General features: G+C 38.2%; 1 protein-coding gene across 1 annotated transcript in view; it reads right to left on the reverse strand.

The window, feature by feature from the left end:
- Positions 1 to 22,012, reverse strand: part of LOC131239468 (calmodulin-binding transcription activator 4-like) — a 117,454-nt gene that overhangs the window by 90,921 nt on the left and 4,521 nt on the right. Inside the window, exons 2-3 of the mRNA XM_058237186.1 lie at positions 4,611 to 4,736; positions 4,405 to 4,520 (exon numbers count right to left, since the gene is read on the reverse strand). Coding sequence (XP_058093169.1) covers positions 4,405 to 4,520; positions 4,611 to 4,736 — 242 coding nt within the window. The remainder of the gene's footprint in view (positions 1 to 4,404; positions 4,521 to 4,610; positions 4,737 to 22,012) is intronic.

A 22,012-nucleotide genomic window follows, 5' to 3' on the forward strand; every position in this document is an offset into this window, starting at 1 on the left:
TTATTGATGATGCTTCTCCTATAACGTGAATTTATTTAATGAAAAATAGATATGGGATTAGCTCCATTTTTCAAAATATTTCATAGTTGTGTTAAAAATCAATTTAATATGAATATTGGTACTATTTGTACAGATAATGTAAATGAATATCTTTCCTATACCATGATATCTTATCTTCAAGAGCACGATATTAATTTTAATTCTCAAACCACTTGTGCATAATACTCCGCAACAAAATGGAATTGTTGAATGAAAAAATAGGCATCTTATAGAAGTTACATGTGCACTTCTTATTAGTATGTCTATTCCTAAATCTTTTTGGTCAGAAGTTGTTTTTACCATTCATTGTTTGATTAATTATCTGCCCACTAAGGTTCGTGCTAGGCAATCATCCATTCAATATTTTTCAGCATTCTATCCTATCACATAAATCCCATTGAGGGTCTTTGGGTGTGTTTGTTCCATCTATAACACTGATCCTCATAGAAATAAATTGTCAAATCAGGCCATCAAATGTATTTTCTTGGGATATTCATCTTTGCAAAAAGGACATAAGTGTTTTAATCCGGTCACTAAAAAGCATTGTCTCTATGGATGTTATATTTTTTAAAGAAGTTTCATACTTTTCATTTGGACAAAGGGAGCACAAGTCTATGGTTCTTCCAGTTCCTATCCTTGAGTCTGATCAGATAGTGTTTGTCCCTTCTAAACCTAATAATGCTAGAGATAAGGTTACTTATGATTCCACTAAATCAAACTTAAAGGCATACGAAAGAATGACTGTTCATACTCTAATTCTCCCTCACAATACTACAAAGTATGCTCCTTTGGTGGTAGGTAATAATAACATTCCTACTAGCTTGCCCATTTATAGTGATCCATATTTAGACTCTTCCTTAAATTCACTTGTTGCTATCAAAAAAGCGAAAAGGCAATGTACTTCTCATCCAATTCAACATTTTGTTTCCTATCATTCTTTCAACATATAGGTTCTTTGTTTTTGCTCTCGAGTGTTCTTCCTCCAACATTCCTAAAAACCTTAAGGAGGCTCTTAATTCTCCTTTGTGGCGACAAGCTATGGAGGAGGAGATGGTTGCCCTTGAAAGGAATCATACATGGGAGATGACTAAGTTACGAATTGGGAATAATCCAGTGAGTTGTCGTTGGGTGTATGCTCTCAAGTACAATCCTGATAGTGGTATAGCTCGACATAAAGCCCGTCTTGTAACTAAAGGATTTACATAGACCTTTCATGAGGACTACTCTGAGACCTTTACTCCTATTGCTAAGATGAATTTTGTACAGGTGATCATTTCTCTTACTGCTAATTTACATTGACCTTTACACCTGTTAGATGTTTAAAATGTTTTTTGAATGGTGATTTGAGTACGATCATATGCTCCCTCCTCCTAGATGTGATAGAAAGGGAGTGGGGGTGGGGAAAGGAAGGTATGTCATCTTAAGAAGGCTATATAAGGATTGAAACGGGCTCCTTGAGCCTAATTTGAGTAGTTTAATGGGGCCTTGATTCGTATCGGATTTACTCATACTCAGATCATTTTGTGTTTATTAAGAGGTGTGTGCAAGGTCTCATTATTGTGCATGTCAATGTAGATGACATCCTTGTTACAAGCGATGATGTTAATGGTATTTCTCAATTGAAATTATATCTAAGCAAGGTGTTTGACATCAAAGATTTTCTTAAAATTGAAGTCTCTCATTCTAAGAAAGGCATAGTTTTATCTCAACAAAAATATGTCATTGATTTATTGACTGCAATGGATAATCTAAGTGTCAAACCTATTGATTCTCAATTGAAAGTTAATAAGAAGCTACAAGCGGAAGGTAGGGAACTCCTTGATGATCGTCATATGTACCAACGCTTGATTAGGCGATTGATATATTTAACCATTACTCACCGAGATCTATCTTTGCAGTGAGTTTGGGGTTAGTCAGTTCATGCATACTCCCCGTTCGGTCACCTTGAAGTAGTTTGTCGCAACTTACACCACATTAAGTCTTCTCCGAAACATGAGATCCTATTTAGTTGTCATAATAATCTTGATATGGAAGGATAGTCTGATGCAACTTGGGTAAGATCATAACAGGCTACTATACTTTTTTCGAAGGTAATTTATTTACCTGAAAAACTAAAAAGCATACAATTTTGCTCAGTCTAGTGTCAAAGCAGAGTATCATGTTATGGTGAACACCATATGTGAAAATATGCAGTTAAAAAGCTTTGTTACTGAATTAGGACTCCAGTGAAAACTCATGTGCCTATATATTATGACAATCAAGTTATTATTCATATAGCTTCTAATCTTATTTTTCATGAGCGGACAAAACATATTGAAGTTGATTGTCACTTGATTCATGAGAAGGTTGTTGCTTGCATTATTTCCACTAAGTTTGTTTCATCTTCTGCTCAATTGGCAGATATTGTCAATAAGGCTCTTATTGTGGAAGTTGGATGACATATTCTTTGCAAGCTAAGCATGATTGATATCCATACCTTAGCTTGAGAGGGAGTGTAGACATCTACATGTGGGCACGTTGGGGCTTTGGTCCTTGGTTATTTCTCTTTAGTTATTTATTTTTCCTCTTTTGCCCTCTTTTCTCCCTTGGGTGCTTAGGGCATATTTGTAATTCTACATCTCATATTATATAAATAAGGGTTGGATGTCCAGCCCTAATGTGCTTTTTCCCTCTCTCTCAAATTTTTTTCTTCTCTGACACCTACAAATACCATCATAGTTAAGGACGATCATTTAGTTTGATATTTTAGTTTATGTTCCTCTTACTACAAATCAATGGAAAAAAGTTAAGGATCCCAAATCCAATCAACAGTTTTGCCTTGACTTTAGATGAGCTTGTTTGTTTATGAGATCATCATATCACATATCACAACCAGGTTGTCCCGTATCGGTTACGATATGGGCGTATCAGCCGTTACATATCGGTAACAGTCGTGCCCGTTACGCGATACGGGGCCGTAACGGGCACCCCACCAATTTTGTAGCCGTAATGGCCGTTACGGCCCCGTTACGGGGCATAACGGCCGTTACTGCCCAGTAACGGTCAGGGTGTAACGGTCCAAAAATGGTCACCTTTTTTTTTTGGCTTTTTAAGGTCCGTTTTTTCACTTTTTTTTTAACTTCTTTCTTCCAAACTCTTCCTAAATCATTCTATTGCTATTTTCGACCAATCTTAACTTGATATTTCAAATAAAAACAACTTATATTAAGGATTTTCTTAATTCGAAGCTTCGTGGGCCATTTTGCAGAAATTCCTCAAAAATAAGTATTTATACTTTTTATTGAATGTTTTACTATTTTAATGGTACAATATGATGTGTTAATCATAATAGAAGATATTAACATCCATTTTACATATTTTTGATGTCATTTTATATTTTTTTATAATTTTTTTCTATTTACGCACTATTTTTGGCCCTTTTTTAAAAAATTCAAAAAATCAATTTTTATTGAATGTTTCGCTGTTTTAATGGTAAATATGATGCGTTAATCATAGTAGAACATATTAATGTAAATTTTACAGATTGTTGTTGTCATTTTATATTTTTTTCTATTTACGCACTATTTTCGGCCCTTTTTTTTAATTCAAAAAATCAATTTTTTATTGAATGTTTTGTTGTTTTAATGGTAAAATATGATGTGTTAATCACAGTAGAACATGTTAATGTGCATTTTACAGATTGTTGATGTCATTTTATATTTTTTTATAATTTTTTTCTATTTACGCACTATTTTCGACCCTTTTTTTTTAATTCGAAAAATCATTTTTTATTGAAAGTTTTGCTGTTTTAATGATATAATATAATGTGTTAATCATAGTAGAACATGTTAATGTGCATTTTACAGATTGTTGATTAGATTCTGAAACTGTATATAAAATCATCAGACAGTCCGATACAACTTCTCACCAAAAAGTGGACCGTTACACCACCATAAACTTGTTCCAATTTATAAATGAATGCATATTTGGAATGCTTAGAATATTCTGGATTTAATCCATATTTTTTTGGCAAAATTTTTTTTTTTGCACTGTTATGGGCCGTTTCGCCCCCGTATCGCTGTTACACCCCCGTATCCATGTCGGTATTGGAGGGCACCGTTACGCTAACCGATACTGATACAGGATACCTTGATCACAACACAATATGGACAGTAGATTGAGCTATGTCAAAGAAAGTTTAGTTTATTAGCTCCTAAGAACAAGCACACATGCATTGATGTGGTAACTCATCTCAAATTTCACCAATCTATTGACAAAAGAAAATACATTCTGTAACAGCAGAACAAATAACATCATCATTGTCAACATCAAGCTATGTGGAGAGAAACCAAATAACTGTAAAATGAAATTTGATCTTTGAATAACCTTCAATCGCTCATGTGCTTCCCCGACAGATCTTCCGTCCTTCTTTTTACGCCAGCTATAACCGTCTTTACGGAAAAACCGGACAACCTTTCGGTTAAAAAGGAACAAAGAACCACCTGCTGACAAACCTTGCCAGTCAGAATATTCTAGTGAAAAGGGCTGTGGCAAAGACTGAATAAAATAACACTAGTAGATATGAAAATTACTTGGCGGGTTTTGAGGAGGCTCTAGAATGAGCTTGTCTTCATCATAATTATGTAATATAAATGAAATCTCTGCAGGCTTCAGCCAACGATTTTTAGCTACTTGAAACAGTTCGTCAGTATCGAACTCTGCAACTCAACAAGGACCACAAGTTAAACACAACCTGGGAAGCAATTCATCTGATAGGAAAGCTACAATCACAAGCTACAACTGCTTATTGTTGAAGAAAACAAAAGATACAAAAGGCAACACGTGGTCAACATTATGGCAATTTAGAGAAAAACAAAATAGCCATGCTTGACAAGCTATTTAAGTTCTAAGACTTTATCCTTGTGTCTGAACACATCCAGCTAGCACCATTTGCTAGGAAATTTTGACTTAAAAGCAGATCATATTCAGAAATACTTGGGCAGACAAAGAAGGCAGAGTACCAGTATTACACATATCAAATGGTATGAGAAACCTATAGCAGGTAGTCATAGTTATTAAGGAGTGAAGGGCATTATGCTAATTCCTAGGGAAAAAAGCATGAAGAAGAAGAAGAAATCTAAAGGCAAAATATTAAGTATTACACAATGCTTGGCCTGAGGATATCCACACAGGTTTTCAGTTGGTAAAATTGGGGCCCGCAATTCAGTGAGATAAACTGTTGATACTGTGGTTCCACCTAGTGCTCTATGTATCACTGGGATGGGCGAGACAATTGGTATTGCACCTCGCCGTTACAAATACAGGGGGAATTGAAAAAATATCATATCACACAAAATACCGCATCTACTGTGAGATACATCTCAATATTTTCAATATCAATATATCAAACACCCCCATATATAAATTTCGCATAGTCTTGATCAATACATGTGATCTTCGATACACAGCAAGCATCCTGCAAAATTCAGAAAAAAAAAACTACTCTCTCAACCTCTTTGGAGGAAATTTTTGCTGGGTGTTATTTGACAACTCAACTGGAGTTGTTTCGCAACAAAACTCAATTTTGGTGGAGAAATCGCGATCTGAGAGAGGAAACGGGCTAGAACCCATTCAGCGAGAAATCCAATCTATAAATTATTTTCATGCATTGACACACGGATTTGAGAGGTTTTTTTTTTTTCCAAACTTAAAAGGTGAAAATGGAAGATATTGGAGAAATCCAAAATTCTTTTGTTTTCACCCTTTTAAAATGCGAGTGTGCAAAAAATTATATGCTGCTACTTGTAGGTTGATCTATAAATTGGGGACACTTCTTTTATTTCTCATAAAAATATTTTTAATTAAAAATCACGAAAAATCATTAAGAACCATGAAGAAATGACGTTTCATGACAACAACTTTGACCATTGACAAGAAGATCTGGACGCTATGATAATCAGGCATCAGGATCACATGGGTCACGTGGCAGTATGACTTGATCAATATAAAGACTGACGAGGATGGTGGTGATGGTGATGACAACAATGATAAGTGTTAAGAGAACATAGCTCTGTGTATGTACAGAGCACCATATTTGTGGTGTATATCTTTTAGTTATTTTTTATGTGAATGACAGGCATGTTCTCTCCTTTCTCTCATCTGCGCGCGTGCGCACACACACACATACACATGTTCTCTTCTTTCTCTCATCTCCACATGTTCTCTATTCTATATCTCCCTGTTGCCTCTGACTAAACCTACATGGTATCAGAGTGGAACTGATCCTCTTCTTCCTCAAATAGTTCTCCCATATCCTTCTTTCTCCTTTTTGTTCTTTCTATATTTCTTTCCTCTGTTATGAGGGACCATCGTCCCTCTCTGCTAGAATCTTTTGTGATGATGGAAGTGGATTAATCATACACCCATCATCATCAGCAACTAGTTCTATGAGGTTTTACGATCTTTAATCATCCCCAGAAGTGCAACGGCCCACCGGATTTAGAGATGGAAGAGCAACAACCTACTATATTGATGTTTACAACAAAGAGATCTATCAAATCTGGTGTCTAAGGATCAGATCAAGGCTTTCAGGCCTCTGACAGTTGTTGGATCTGTCTTTTGGACCTCCAATACTAGCAGGGAAATCCTTTTGGACCTCCAATAGGTTCCAGAAATTCATTTCGGACCACGTGCAGTCGTCAGATCTGTCTCCGGAGTCTTCCACAGTCAACAAAAATCCCTACCGGACCTCCAACAGTCATTGGAGACACTGTTCGAAATATTGGTATCGCGTTACGTATCGCGCCATTGGGATACGGATACGTATCGGTTATCGCATGGGATATATCTGTTGTATCGCGTAATGTATCGTTGTTGTTGGAAACATGGGGAAACATTAGAAAATTGGCCGAATTTTTCAATGAAACTTCAGTGATTGTTTAAAAAAACACCAATACACACTTGAGAATCATAACATTACAAAAAACAAGTGCATATAATAGGTTTTCTTTGTATGAGGTCCTAATATAAGCGTTGTCTAACTGAATTGATGCAAGTATATTCAAAGCCTATTCATATAATTTATAAATGTAAGAAATGTGGAAACACAAGCAATACATTCAAAAGAAAAAGAAGAATAACTAAATTAGGTTACATACATGTTTTATTTTATGTTTGGACACAGATTGCATGTGAGAAATTGGAATTTTTTTTATTTTTTCCAAATTTCCGCAATTCGGCCCATCTCCACCAAATCTCAAAATCGAATCTCCCAATAAACATGAAAAATCATGGATTAGTAACAATTTGACACTTATTTAACATGATTTTCAAAAGAAGGAAAAAAAAAAAAAAAAAAAGAGGATAGAAAATCCTCACCAGATCGAACATGTGGGATATATCCCACTACTTGTGTGTTTCATATCGCACGGGTGGGATATAAGATATATCGTGGGATATATTGGCTGATATCATCGATACTTAAAACATTGATTGGAGATACATTCTGAACCACCTGCATTCGTTGGATCTGGTTTTTAAGTCTCAGACTGTTGCCGGAAATCCCTTTTGGACCTCTGACAAATGTTGGAACACTTTTCTAGAGCTCTAACAGGTGTCGGAAATTTATTCCAGACCCTCTGCAGTTGTTGGCCACCTCTTTCAGCATCAAATGTCTTGGCTCATCTTCTAGCACTACATCGACGACCTTGTTCATCCTCCGACTCAAGGACAATAGTCTCTTCAATTTTATTGGGTACCTCTGGTCATTCCTAACGCCATATTTTTCTTTTTTAATAATGGGAAATAATATAAATAAATTCAGATTCCATCCAAATATATATATATATATATATATATATATATATATATATATATATATATATATATATATATATTTGATAATCTTCATCTTACAATTAGTATTATAAACTAGAAAAAATAAATTATCTGGAATTGTCTCAAGCAACCTGAATGTATATTGGTGCTTATAAAAAGTTGGGATACATTATGGGAACGTAAGTGTACCATGGGCACAAAATCCACGATAGGACCTTCGAACACTTGGTTGGATTGAGATTAAGTCAATAAGTCTAGGGACCCATTAACTTGGACTATGATCAAATTGGTAATAGGGACTTGATGGCATATGAAAGATGATTAATCCTGAAACCTGGAGGTGCGTATGGATCTTGATGTTGACAGGGCGGCTTTGGCTCAATTTACGAGGCTTCTTAGAGGCCACTGAAGTGGGTAATGCTAGGTACATCCATTAGGGTTCATTGATTCATATGCGAGCCAACATGAGATCCATTACATTTTACCTAGGGACTGATATATGGATACTTCTAGAGGTGTTAATCGGTTTTTCAAACTTTTTCAACCATTGAAGTTTTGTTTTAACCGTTAAAACTGATTTGATCACATTTGACAATGATCTGATGGTCCACTATTTGATCAACATGGGATATAGATCACTAATGAATGACTATGTCAATGGAAGGATTGGATCTTGGGTATAATGCATGTACGAGGCAAATTCAATAGATTTCTTTCATAGTAGGTTATACCGAAGTTTTTAAGGTGGGGAGCATCATACTCAGGGTGTGCAGTATCGTTTACGTATCGGCCGACCCCCCCCCCCCCCGTTTTTGTAGCCGTAATGGCCGTTACTGCCCAATAATAGTCATAAAACAGCTAAATTTTTTTTCTCTTTTTAAGCTCCGATTTTTCACTTTTTTTATACTTCTTTCTTTCAAACTCTTCCTAAATCGCTCTATTGCAATTTTCGACCACCCTTGGCTTGAAATTAAGGATAAAAACAACTTATATTAAGAGTTTTCTTGATTCGAAGCTCTGTGAGTCATCTTTCAGAAATTCCTCAAATATATGTATTTATACTTTTTATTCAATGTGTTGTTGTTTTAATGGTAGAATATGATGTGTTAATCATAATATAACATATTTATGTCCATTTTACAAATTATTGTTATGATTTTATATTTTTTTCTATTTACGCACTATTTCCGACCATTTTTTTAAAAATTCGAAAATTCAATTTTTATTTAATGCGTTGTTGTTTTAATGGTAGAATATGATGTGTTAATCATAGTAGAACATATTAATGTCCATTTTACAGATTATTGTTGTGATTTTATATTTATTTTTATAATTTTTTTCTATTTACGCACTATTTTCTACCCTTTTTAAAAAAAATTTGAAAAATCAATTTTTATTTATTGTGTTTTAGTTTTAATGGTAGAATATGATGGATTAATCATAGTAGAACATATTAATGTCCATTTTACAAATTATTGTTATGATTTTATATATTTTTATATTTTTTTCTATTTACGCACTATTTTCGGCCCTTTTTTAAAAAATTCGAAAAATCAATTTTTATTTAATGTGTTGTTGTTTTAATGGTAGAATATGATGTGTTAACTATAGTAGAACATATTAATGTCCATTTTACAGATTATTGTTGTGATTTTATATTTTTTTCTATTTACGCACTATTTTCGGTCATTTTTTAAAAAATTCGAAAAATCATTTTTTATTTAATGTGTTGTTGTTTTAATGGTAGAATATGATGTGTTAATCATAGTAGAACATATTAATGTCTATTTTACAGATTATTGTTGTGATTTTATATTTTTTATATTTTTTCTATTTACGCACTATTTTCGGCCATTTAAAAAAAAAATTTGAAAAATCATTTTTTATTTAATGTGTTGTTGTTTTATGGTAGAATATGATGTGTTAATCATAGTAGAACATATTAATGTCAATTTTACAGATTATTGTTGTGATTTTATATATTTTTTTATTTTCAAATTAGTGACCTTATGTTTATATTTTCTTATATTGGATAGGTTTTGGAGCTTCTTAGGGTTTAGAACATAAAATTATCTTTATTGATTAGATTCTAAAAACTGTATATAAATTTAGAATAGTGAGTAGACTCACAATCTCACATAGACATAGGTCATATCTAATCTATATCTATCTAAAGAAATGTCTAGGTCTAGCCAACAAGTGAGGATATTAGATGGCAACATTATCAGAGGGTTGGTGGTACTAGGCACTAAATGAAGTGCAACTATTGTGATAGACTAGTAACTGGTGGAATTACGCATCTCAAACAACATTTGACACATCGAAAGGGTCAAGTTACGGGATGTACTAGAGTACCAAAAGAGATAATGATTTTCATGCAAGTCAGTCTAAATGAGTCTAAGGGTAAACGTGCTGCTGGACAAAAGAAAAAAGATGAGATTTTGGATGCGGCTCGACAGAAAGTGTTTGATCCTGAATATATGGGCGTTCGTAATGAAGATATTATTGATTCTAACGAAGATTCAGATCGAGAATTAACTATAGTTAGGAGAGAGAGCTTGCGTCTAGCTCGTGAAGAGGAAGAACGTCGCCGCATGTTTGGCGCGAGTGGGTCAACACGTGATACGAGAGGGGGGGCAGTGAGAGTGCGACTGCTTCTGCAGGTGGGGGTGGGGGGTAGGTTTGGTGGGTTACGACGTATGTTTGGGAGCCGACGAGAGGCATCTTCACGTGACGCCCCTATACATTTGGATGAAGAAGTAAATGAGCCTGAAAGACCCTCTATTGATCCAATCCTGTTTAGGAAAGAATCAACTAAACAAAAGAAAATAAAACAAATATAGAGTAGAACTTCCGTTGAGAAGCTAGGTAGGGAAGTAGCAAAGTTATTTATACATGCTAACATACCTCGTAATGCGGCCAATTCTCTATATTAGCAGGTGGTAATTGATGCAACAGCAGAAGCAAGTAAAGGAATTAAAGCTCCCATGGGCTAGGGATATTAGGGGGAAATTGACAGATGCAGAGTATGCAGATGTGAAAGCATACGTGGCTACATTTAAATCTGTATGGCAAGCCAGAGGATGCACGATCATGTGCAATGGTTGGACTGGCCCAACCAGACGCAGCATGATCAACTTCATGGTGTACTGCCACTTGGGAACTATATACCGCAAATCAATTGATGCCTCAACCGTAACTAAAAATTCTAATTATATTACTAGACTAATGGATAAAGTTGTGGATGAGATTGGAGAGGAGAATGTAGTACAAATTGTGACAGATAATGAAGCATCATATAAGCGTGCAGGACACAAGTTGATGAAAAAGAAACCACATTTTTTTCTCACCATGTGTTGCCCATTGTATTGATCTTAAATTGGAAAATATTGGGAAGAAGAAGAATGTTAAGGAAATAGTCGAAAGGGCAAGAAGAGTGACGACGATTATTTACAACCATCATCAAGTAGTCGCAATAATGAGGAAGTTCACAAAAGGACGAGAGTCGTTGAGGCCTGCGGCGACTAGATTCGCAACAAACTTTATAGCATTAGAGAGTTTATACCAGCATAGGGGAGTTGTGTAAGATGTTCGCTTCCCGAGATTGGCTCAACACAAAACTTGGGCAGAAGACATCAGGGACACTAGTTGAAGTTGCAAACACCATACGGGACAATAAATATTGGAAGAGGGTCAAGTCAATCCTAAAGGCGATGGAGCCACTAATGAGGGTACTCTATCTTGTTGAAACCGACAAAGCACCTACCATGGGCTTCCTATACGATGCCATGGATAAGGCAAAGTTGGCAATTCAACGTGATTGTACAAGTTGGGAGTCTTATTGGACGATGATCGACAAGAGATGGACAAGACAACTCCACCACGATCTTCATGTAACAGGTTACTACCTAAATCCTAGGTACAGATATACACAATCATTTGTTGCGGATAATGAAGTTCGTATCGGGCTAAAGAATGTAATAAAGAGATTAGAGCCTAACTTAGATATGCAAATAAAGGCGTTGAATGAATTAGATACATTTGGAAATTACTTGGGTAGCTTTAGAGATGCTCTTGCACAGCATGCAGTATCTAGGTTGCAACCGGCCGAATGGTGGATGAATTTCAGAGAGAGTACGAAGGCTCTCCAAAAAATTATCGTAAAGGTTTTGAGCTAGACAACATTTTCTTCTATCTGTGAAAGGAATTGGAGTTGTTTTGCACTTATTCATTAAAAGAATAGGAATAGATTGCAGACTAGGACGTCGAATAAACTTGTCTTCATACACTACAATATGAAGTTAAGAATCCGACGACATCATAGGAGCATTACAGCCGCCGATGACACAGACTACTGTCCAATAAACTTGGATAATATTTATGATGAGGACGACCCGCTTCTACCTTAGTTGGAAACAAGGGAAAAGCAAATTGAAGAGGATAGTGAAGAACTAGAAATTGATGGCCCACTAATACACACAGCGCAACAAGAGAGTGGTGCAGCTATGTTGGACCCAGAAAGAGGGGCAGCTTTTATGCCAAGTATGGCTCAAGATCAACAGAAGAGTACGAGCAGTAGTAGCGTGACCGTGTCGGATGATAGTGATGATGACGCCCCTGCCCCTGGTGCTGGCACTTCTGGTGTTGCTCAGCACACCATACAGCCGTCTACAGATCGCGATGCCGATGAACATCGACAAGGTAGTACACGAGGTCGGACTTATGAGTGTACCGAGTCACGATACAGCCAGCAGGAGAAGCATAGGTCTAGTGGTGCACCGAGTCCGGGAGGTCCGGAACATTTGCAGGCTCATGGTCCTGGTTATTATAATGGATATTCTTATGACCAATTGGCTTATGATTATAGTTATACTAAGCCTGTTCCATCACATTCATGTTGGAGTAATCCTTCCGATCCATATCCATATGATTATAGTCATAGATATCCAAATCCAAATCCAAGTTACTCATCACAGACACACTCTCAATCTTAAGATTCTCAACAGCCTGAGAACAGGCACCAGTATGGCTATTCGATGGGCACTGGTGGATATCCTTACTCGAGGTCGGAGTCGTTGCCTAGTCAGGATCAGTCATCCTCTGGTTTTGTTGATCTAGTATTTCCTTCTGGCATTGGATATTATGGATATGCAGCACCTCCACCTATTGGACAGCCTTAGCCTAATGATGACGATGACGATGACGAGGAGGTCGAGCAACCACAAAAAAGCAGATTTTCATTTTGGTAGTGACTTGTGAATTTTATTACATTAATTGTAAGTATATATTTGTATTAAGGTAAGTATTTGCAACAGTATTATTGGCATTGCAAGCACACACTTGACACTGCCAAACTTGTATTTAAAATAGCTCCCCTGACAACCAATCAAGTAATCCTTAATTAAGTTACAGGGGAGTATATCAGACACTACTAATTTTTTTAAATATTCTTGACTTGAGGATGACAGGTCACAGGACAAGAATCATAGTCACAGCCACAGGAACAGGAGATGAGAAGAAGTCTCTGACATGTTGAAGAATGAAAACTTTAAAATAGAATGAACGTTGTAATTTATGCAAGTCTGGAGTCTCTGAACTCACTCTAGTATAGAGTCATAGACTCTAGAGTAGAGACCTCACTCCTCAAGTATGTTAAATTGTTAATAACTTAATATAGAATAAATTATGAAAAATAATTACAAACACCTACACATGTAAGATATTTTAATATTACATTCATTCTAATATATCTATCATTGATAGTAGATAGTTAGAAAATTAAATATATGAGTTTTGCATGAGTTTTGCAGTCAAATCCAGGTTGTCTGGTTCATAAATTCATCAGACAGTCCGATACAACTTCTCACCAAAGAGTGGACCATTACACCACCATAAACATGTTCCAATTTATAAATGAATGCATATTTGGAATACTTAGAATATTCCATATTTAAACCATATTTTTTCATATTTTTTTGGCAAAAAAAAAATAAAATTTGAACCGTTACAGGCCGTTATGCCCCCGTATCGCCGTTACACTCCCGTATCTGTATAGGTAATGGTGGGCACCGTTACGCCCACCGATACCGATACCGATACGCGAAACCTTGATCATACTAGATGCACCCGTGGAACCCTATTTCCTCCTACATATATGATCCATCACATACGAAGTTGTAAACAAAGAGCCCTGGACATCCCCCCACCCCCGGACAATTTTAAGTGCAGAGAGAGAGAGAGAGAGAGAGAGAGAGAGAGAGAGAGAGAGAGAGAGAGAGAGAGGCTTCATTTCCTTCTTCCATCTTCTTCTCTTCCACCTTATGGATGGTGATTGTCGATTTAGGCACCTACCAGCAAATCCAATGTGGGCTCTTCGCTTCTCCAATACTGGGAAAGATTAGGGAGAGGCCTCCTAGGTTGGAGGATTGTCATCAACACTATGATCTCCACATCGCAATCAGTCCACTTCAGATACGATCTAAACAGCTCGCAGTTCGGATTTACTTTGATGTGCTTGTGTATGGGTGGTCTTGGATGGACGCAATGTGGCTAAATATACAGAGAACAAGTTTGATTCCGCTGCATTCTTTGTAAAAACTCATCACTTCCTCTAATCAATATTCTACTACAGGCTATTACACCTTTGTCGGAGGAAATATTTACCTGAAAAAGTAAGAAGCAATCAGTTGTTGTTCGCTCTTCTACCGAAGCCAGAGTATTCAATAACAATAACGATGGTTTTAATTGCCACCATCGTTACAGACCGTAACGGTTGTTACATCACGGCCTTTTCTTTTTTTCTTTTCTTTTTTCTTTTTCGAAAAAACCAATATCGGGCCATTACAAGACATTTTTCCATAACAACCCATAACATATAACGGAGCCCTTACCATTACTTAATGGTTGTTATGTAACTGCTTTTGCATACCTTGGCCAAAGCTAAATATCACGTCATGGCTCATGTGGCATATAGGTCAAATCCATCCTTCAAGATATGGATTCACTACATCCACCTATATTTCCCTTCAGTGTGATAATCAAGCGGCCATATGCATTGCATCAAACCCCACGTTCCCTGAATGAACCAAGCATGTTGAAGTCAAAGTCGTGTATGTTGGTGGCCGAAAGACCGAGTTGAAGGCAAAGGAAAAACTCTTTAATGGGGAATCTACAACTCTAGGAGAAGATCTACATTGTGTGACTAACACTGGAGACTTGAGGTTCTAATAAGGGGGTTGCTGCAAAATTTAGAGAGGAGAAAGGGAAAGGGAAAGGGAAAGGGAAGATCAGAATCGCAACCAGCCAAGCCACTCAAGAGGGTAGAAAGAGGGATGGACCATCGTTTGGAAGAAAAAGAAGGCTAAGAACAACCATCAAGGTTCTTCGCTGCGAGATTACCCAACACTTTATGTCGCAAAATTTTCGTCGAACTGGATAGAGGATAATTTCTTTAGTGTAGTTGGTCAATGCGGGAGAGTCATGGAGATTGTGATTCCTCGAGACAAGTAGACAAGCATTTCGAGGTCTCGCCTTCATGCATATGCAGAAGGAGGAGTTAGAGCAAGCAATTAGCAAGATCCATGGCCATGTGTTTTAAAGAGATGAAGATCCTTGTGCAAAAAGCACACTATGGTCCGAATATGCCAGTTGAAGGCTTGAAGCTAGGTTTCAACAAAGAAAGGGGGGTTGTTGTGTGTAGGGAAGTCTAGGTCCTAGAGTGGGAGCAAGAAGGATACTAGGGAAAACGCATGGGTAAGTCGGTCGAACTATCCTTTGGAGAAGGGGAAGATGATGTTCAAGCCTTTATACAATTTTTTTAGGACAGAGGTGATCAAAATCTGAGGGAAATGCAAACGCAGTTAAAGAAGACCAAGTCGTAGAATCCTAGAGGATTGAGAGAATTGCTCAGTTTGGAGTGCTCTATCAACTATGATTCCAACAACAATTGTAGTGATGGGAAGAAGGGTCAACGTGCTCGATGTGGTTTCCAATGAAGGCACTAAGCTGGAACGTAAGGGGGCTAGGAAGCCAAGGAAGAAAAAAAAAAAAAAAAAATCATGTTAGGAAGGTATGTAAAAATTATAAGATTCAAATCCTTTCTCTTTAGGACATAAAATTAGAGGCTTTTGATGATAAAATTCTCGATTCTATTTAGGGAGTCCAGAACCAGGGGTGGTATGTACTGGATGCAAAAGGCAAGGCAAGAGGCATAGTGATGGCTTGGGGCAAGGATATTGTTGACGGTCAAATATTGCATATTAGACCCCAGTTATTACATGATTTTACGAACATAATACTGTTTAACGTCCTATATTAATCATGTTTATGTTGCAAGGTGAATTTAAGAACTTGGACTGAAAAGGGTGCTAAAAGCATGGATTTAACGTTCAAAGGATGGACCCCAGGGGACCGAGATCGAAGAATTTATACGCCAGAGATCCGAGAAAATCAAGCAATTCACGCTAAAGAGGCCTGAAAATTGTCCAAAATGCAAGATCACAGGGTTCTCACCATCCGTTTAGCTTGAAACTTTATATCTGGCCTGAGGACCCTAAATTAACCATACACGTTGAATTTCAGCCATTGGATCTTTGTGAAAGTGGTCCAGTGGACAAGATCAGCCATAAAACACTGATTTGGGGCCCACCTGATCTCTGGATATGCCTCAAATTTGGGCTCCCCTCCTCAAATTAGATGGGAAGGCAGTTGGATGGTGCAAATTTTGGAAAATATCATTGTGGGGCCCACACCAGGGACGTGCGTACACAAGGGATAGGCGCTCTCGCCTCACACCAAGGTAGGGAAGTGGGTTAGCGTGCACTGACCCGACTCCCAGCCTAGGACAGAAATCACCGTCTCTTCCTGTGCAGGACGTGCAGACACACGTCCCCCTTACGGATCATTGTGGGCCACCATCATAGCCCATATGATCAATCCGAGCCGACCATCATGTAGAGGGGAAAAAAGGGTCAAACCCATGTTGACCGTTGGCACCCATACACGCGCACATGCCGGCCTCAGCGAACACAAACAGACTACCCTGCAACGTCCAAAACGATTGCAGCGTGATTACTTCAATGGGCCATATCAACGGACAGCCAAAAATACCCCTTCCCGGCTGATTTTTCGCTAGGAATCCAATAAACAGGGTGGATTTATCCGAAAACATCACTATGGGGCCCACCAAGCAGCCTGGCACAGTCACATGCGCAAGAAAACGTCCGACGCTGCCCGATTTTCACGGCCGTCGTGGCCCACTACCGATGATCAGATGGCCAATCCGGACCGTCCATTGTGTAGGCCATCCAAAACCGTCCAAGGGGACATTATCCTTCTAGAAGAAAGAATGCTAGGAGAATTGCATTCCCGGCTTTTCACGCAAGTCTCTTGCGGTTTGCGTTTTCTGGGTGCGTAAAAGTTACACACGCACCAACTTTCTCCACAGCAAACCGACTCCAAGTGGCTATAAAAGGGGAGCGTGGGGACGTGGAGAGGATCATCTGGAGAGCCAGGTAGCCGTGTAGCCGTGGAGGCAAGGATGGAAGCCAAAGAAGGAAGAGAGAGAGAGAGAGAGAGAGAGAGAGAGAGAGAGAGAGGAGGAGGAGGAGGAGGACGGCTGGCCATTAATCGAGTTTTCTTCCTTCCCTTTTTATGTTATTTTGTTTAAGAGGTTTTTAGTCATCATGTCTATGATAGGCTAAACCTCTTAGCTAGGGCTAAGAGGTGAAGCCTATAGCGTGATGGGTAGTTTCCTATTGCTTTGATTCATGTGGAGACCTAACTTTGATTCTAGTTGACTATATGGAATGTTTTTAGTCTTTAATGGTTTATTGTGACTTAAATTACAATGGATCTGCGACGGCTCTGAGCATGTTTTGTTCATTATAAGGATTATGAATGTGGGAGCCCTATTGTTCACCATCGTCTCCTGGGGATGGTTGGATGATGAAATCCTTCCTAACGCTCATAACTACTCCTTAGATTGGATGTGAATTGGCTAAATTCTGCTGTTTGCTTTGTCTCATGGGCATGGTTTTGTGATGGAATCAATTCTAATTCTCATACCTCTTGTCTCTTGAAAACTGGATCAAAGGAAGCTCAGATTTGATTTTTAAGGTTGTGAATCAGGCATAAATCTCCTTGATCTCTACAAGTGGATCCTTAGCACCCTAGTTTTCCACCTTTGAATTTTACAAGTTTTTAGTTAAATAACTTACCATTCTTCTCTTACATTCACTTGATTTAGATTACATCTTCGCCTAGTTCTAGTTCTAGTTACTTTCAGATTACGTACAAGACTCAGTCCCTGTGGATTCGACCTCGGTCTTACCGAGATTATTACTACATCACAACCCTATACTTGGGGTGTGAACAGATATCTAGTGTCCGAAAGGCAGTGTTGTTGGGTCCTTTTCAGTGTCGATAGTGTTCAAGGAGATTTCTTCTCAATTCAGGTGGCATTTCACAGCAATGTATGGGCTCTGTCTTCCAACTCGCGGCCACTTATTTTGGGTAGAGTTGAATCAAGTAAGAGCTACTTTCAATGTTCCATTGTGCATTGGGGGTGACTTCAATGTTATTCAGTCTGTACATGAGAAAACAAATGGGGGTCAAGTTACTAAAATCATGAGAGGGTTTGAGGAATGGGTAGGCCAAAAATGAAATGATAGGTGTTCCGATGGGTGGGGCTAAATATATATGTTTGAATGAGAGGGAGGCTCCAGTAATGGATAGATTGAATGGATTTATGATTTCCGCCAATTGGGTTGACAAATTTCTACTGGTTATAACGCGCGGTCTTCCCAAACTAATTTCAAACCACCGACCTGTTTTAATGGAAGCCAAGGTGGAAAGTTGGGGGCCCAAACCCTTCTGATTTCAACTCACGTGGTTGGAAGTGGAAGGATCCGTTGATCTTGTTAAAAAATGGTGGCAGTCCTTCAATGTCACAGGTACAGCAGGCTTCCATTTGGCTCAAAAGCTCAAGTTTCGTAAGGGGAGGCTGAACGATTGGATGGAGGATGCCCTAAGTAGTAGATCCAAAATGGTAGAAAGCATTCTCCGCAAGTTAAATGGGCTAGATGACAAGGAAGAGAGGGGTGCTCTTTTTATAGAAGAACGACATATATGTTTGATCTTGTCAACAGAATATTCCAATCAACTGAAGGAAGAAGAGATTATGTGGCAACAGAGATTGAGGGCTATGGCTAAAAGAAGGTGACAAAAACACTAGTTTTTTCCACAGTATTGCTAGTGCAGGGGAAAGGAACAATCAGATAAGCAGCCTAGTGGTAGATGGTCAGACAATAGAAGAGAAGGAACAAGTTTGCTCTAATTTAGTGCAATTTTACTCTCCAAGCTATTAACTAGTGATGGGTGGAGGAGAACTTTGTTGGACAATTTGCCTTTCCAATGTCTTTCAAATGTGGAAAGTGATTCTCTTAAGAAGCCAATGTCGAAAGAAGAAATCAAACACGCTGTAGATTCCTTGGGTAAAGACAAGACCATGATCCCAGACGGCTTCCCTATGGCTTTTTATCAAGTTTTTTGGCACATACTCAAGAATGATGTAGTGGATTTTGTCAAAGAGTTTTGTGATAAAGGTTGGCTTACTAAAGGTATGGGAGCCTATTTTATAGATATTATTCCCAAGAAAAGAGAAGCGGAGTCACATATTTTCATCCCATCAGCTTGATAAACAACCTTTATAAGATCTTGGCAAAGATCTTTGCATCTAGATTCAAATTGGTGTTATCCTTTGTTATATCCGAGAATCAAGATGCTTTTGTAGCGGATAGGTAGATTCTAGATAGTGCTTTGATCACCCATGAATGTATAAACTTGAGACACAAGTAAGGCAAGAAAGGAGCGCTATGCAAACTAGATATCGAGAAGGCTTACAACTGCATTGATTGAGGATTCCTTGAGTATATGTTGAAAAGGATGGGTTGTGGGAGCAATTGGATCAGTTGGATGCATGAATGGGTATCGTTGGCATGTTTTTCAGTGTTGGTCAATGATTCTCCAAAAGGCTTTAAAAAAGCTTCACGAGGCTTAAGGCAAGGGGATTTGCTTTCACCTTTCCTATTTGTGATGGTTGTTGAAGCTTTCAGCAGAAAGTTCGCTAAAGGCCAAGAGGTTGGTCTTATTTGTGGCTTTCGAGTAATACTAGATAGGGTCGGGTTATCTCATTTACAATTTGCGGACGATACACTTTTATTTTGTGAGGCAAAGGTTTGTAGGGGGAATAATCTAAGAAAGATTCTAGGGTGCTATGAAGAGGTATCAAGGCTAAAGATAAATATCAGGAAAGTGAGATGTCAGGCGTGTCCAGCTTTGCAGATGGCTTCGGATGCGGAGTTGGTTCTTTCCCTTCCACTTACTTGGGGTTCCCATTGTGTTCAAGGAAACCACCAAGACAGTTATGGAGTAGGGAGATTGAAAGGTTCGAGAGGAAGTTGTCTAAGTGGAAGAGTTAACGCTTGTCAATGGTGGGGCACATTACTCTTGTCAAAGCGGCCCTCTCCAATCTTCCTCTCTATTTCGTGTCTTCATACAAATGTCTAAAGCTAGTTCTGGATAGATTATAAAAGTTGTGACGGGATTTTTTATGGCAAAGGGCAGAAGAGAAGCTTTTATTTCATTTTCTTAAGTGGGAAGAAGTATGCAAGCCATTGGCCGATGGGGGTGTAGGCATCAGTGTTGGAATCTATGAATGTGGCGCTCCTAGAAAAGTGGCAATGGAGATTTGGGTCCAAAGAAGGGAAGTTGTGGAGGGAAGTTATTGTTTCCAAGTATGGCATCCAAGAGGGAGAATAGGAAGTTAAGAAATCCACCTACTATCAAGCTTCGGGTATCCGGAAGGGCATCAACCCAGTAGCTCCTATGTTTAAACTGGATTTAATATTCTCACTCTTAGAGATGTGAATAAGATCCGTTTCTAGGACTCATGGCGTGGGAATGGATCGTAGCATTCGGATTTCCCATCTTTGGCAAGACTATCTCCTATGAAGAACATGTTAATGGCCGATTGTTTCTCTTTCACCAGTCGTAGTAGCAAGCAATGCCCCCCATGTCGTGGGGATTTATCCAAAGAGGAAGTCGAGGATTATGCTAGGCTATTTGAGAGGCTCCATAGCATTCATCCCAACACAACTTTGAAGGACTCTATGGTATGGAATGCTCCATCTTCCAGTAGATTTTCAATCAAGTCTTTCTACATGATGCTACAGGATTTGTCAAGTGCAAGTAGACATGACTTCTTTCATGCCTTTTGGTACTATGGTGCTCCCCCTAAGGTAGCATCTTTTGTTTGGTTGGTCGGGCAAAAACATATCTTAACTTCAAACAATCTTCATAAAAGATCGATGATTCCCCCCTAACATTTGTCTTTTATGCATGGGCGATGCAGAAATGATAGTTCACCAATTCATACATTGCCCTTTTGTGCGGCAAGTGTGGACCGCCATGCAAACCTTTGGCGTAGACTAGATGCTACTGTCAGTAGTCAAACTGTTATAGATGTGGAACGCAGTTCTACTTGCTAAGGATAAGTTAGTGTCTTGGCACCTACTCATGCCTGCAGTGCTTTGGAATATTTGGGGGAACACAACAAGCAATGTTTTCTCAACAAACAGGGTCCATGGGAGGAAGTAGTGTGGAAAGAAAAGAGGAATGGGCTTCTGGGATTCAACATGTTAATGTCTTTCATGTTTCTTCTTTGTTTGGGTTATAATGTTGTGTTACCTCTTGGGATGTAATATATCTCTTGTATTTTTTGCTGCTTTGATGTTATCAAGCAACCTTTCAATAAAGCAGATCTATGATCTATTATCCTTCCGAAAAAGAGAAGGGAGAGAGAGAGAGAGAGAGAGAGAGAGAGAGAGAGAGAGATATCAATGGTCTGCATCTGAAAGATTGTCCCCCATTGTACACGTTACAAACTGAAAACCCGAGCATACTGTCAATATTATAGGGTCGAGAATCGTATAATACTGCTAAAAAAATAAAAAATACAAGAAAGATAAACCATTGCATGAGCTGGTTACCTAATATATTTATTTGAAAACTCACAAGTAGCTTGAGAGAGTGAACATGATCTTGTTAAGCAGCAAGCACTGGTGCAGAAGTCGATTGTTCAAGTTCCAATTTGTAACAA

The sequence above is a fragment of the Magnolia sinica genome, chromosome 3 (genome assembly GCF_029962835.1).
Source record: "Magnolia sinica isolate HGM2019 chromosome 3, MsV1, whole genome shotgun sequence".
In the NCBI taxonomy this organism is placed as follows: domain Eukaryota; kingdom Viridiplantae; phylum Streptophyta; class Magnoliopsida; order Magnoliales; family Magnoliaceae; genus Magnolia; species Magnolia sinica.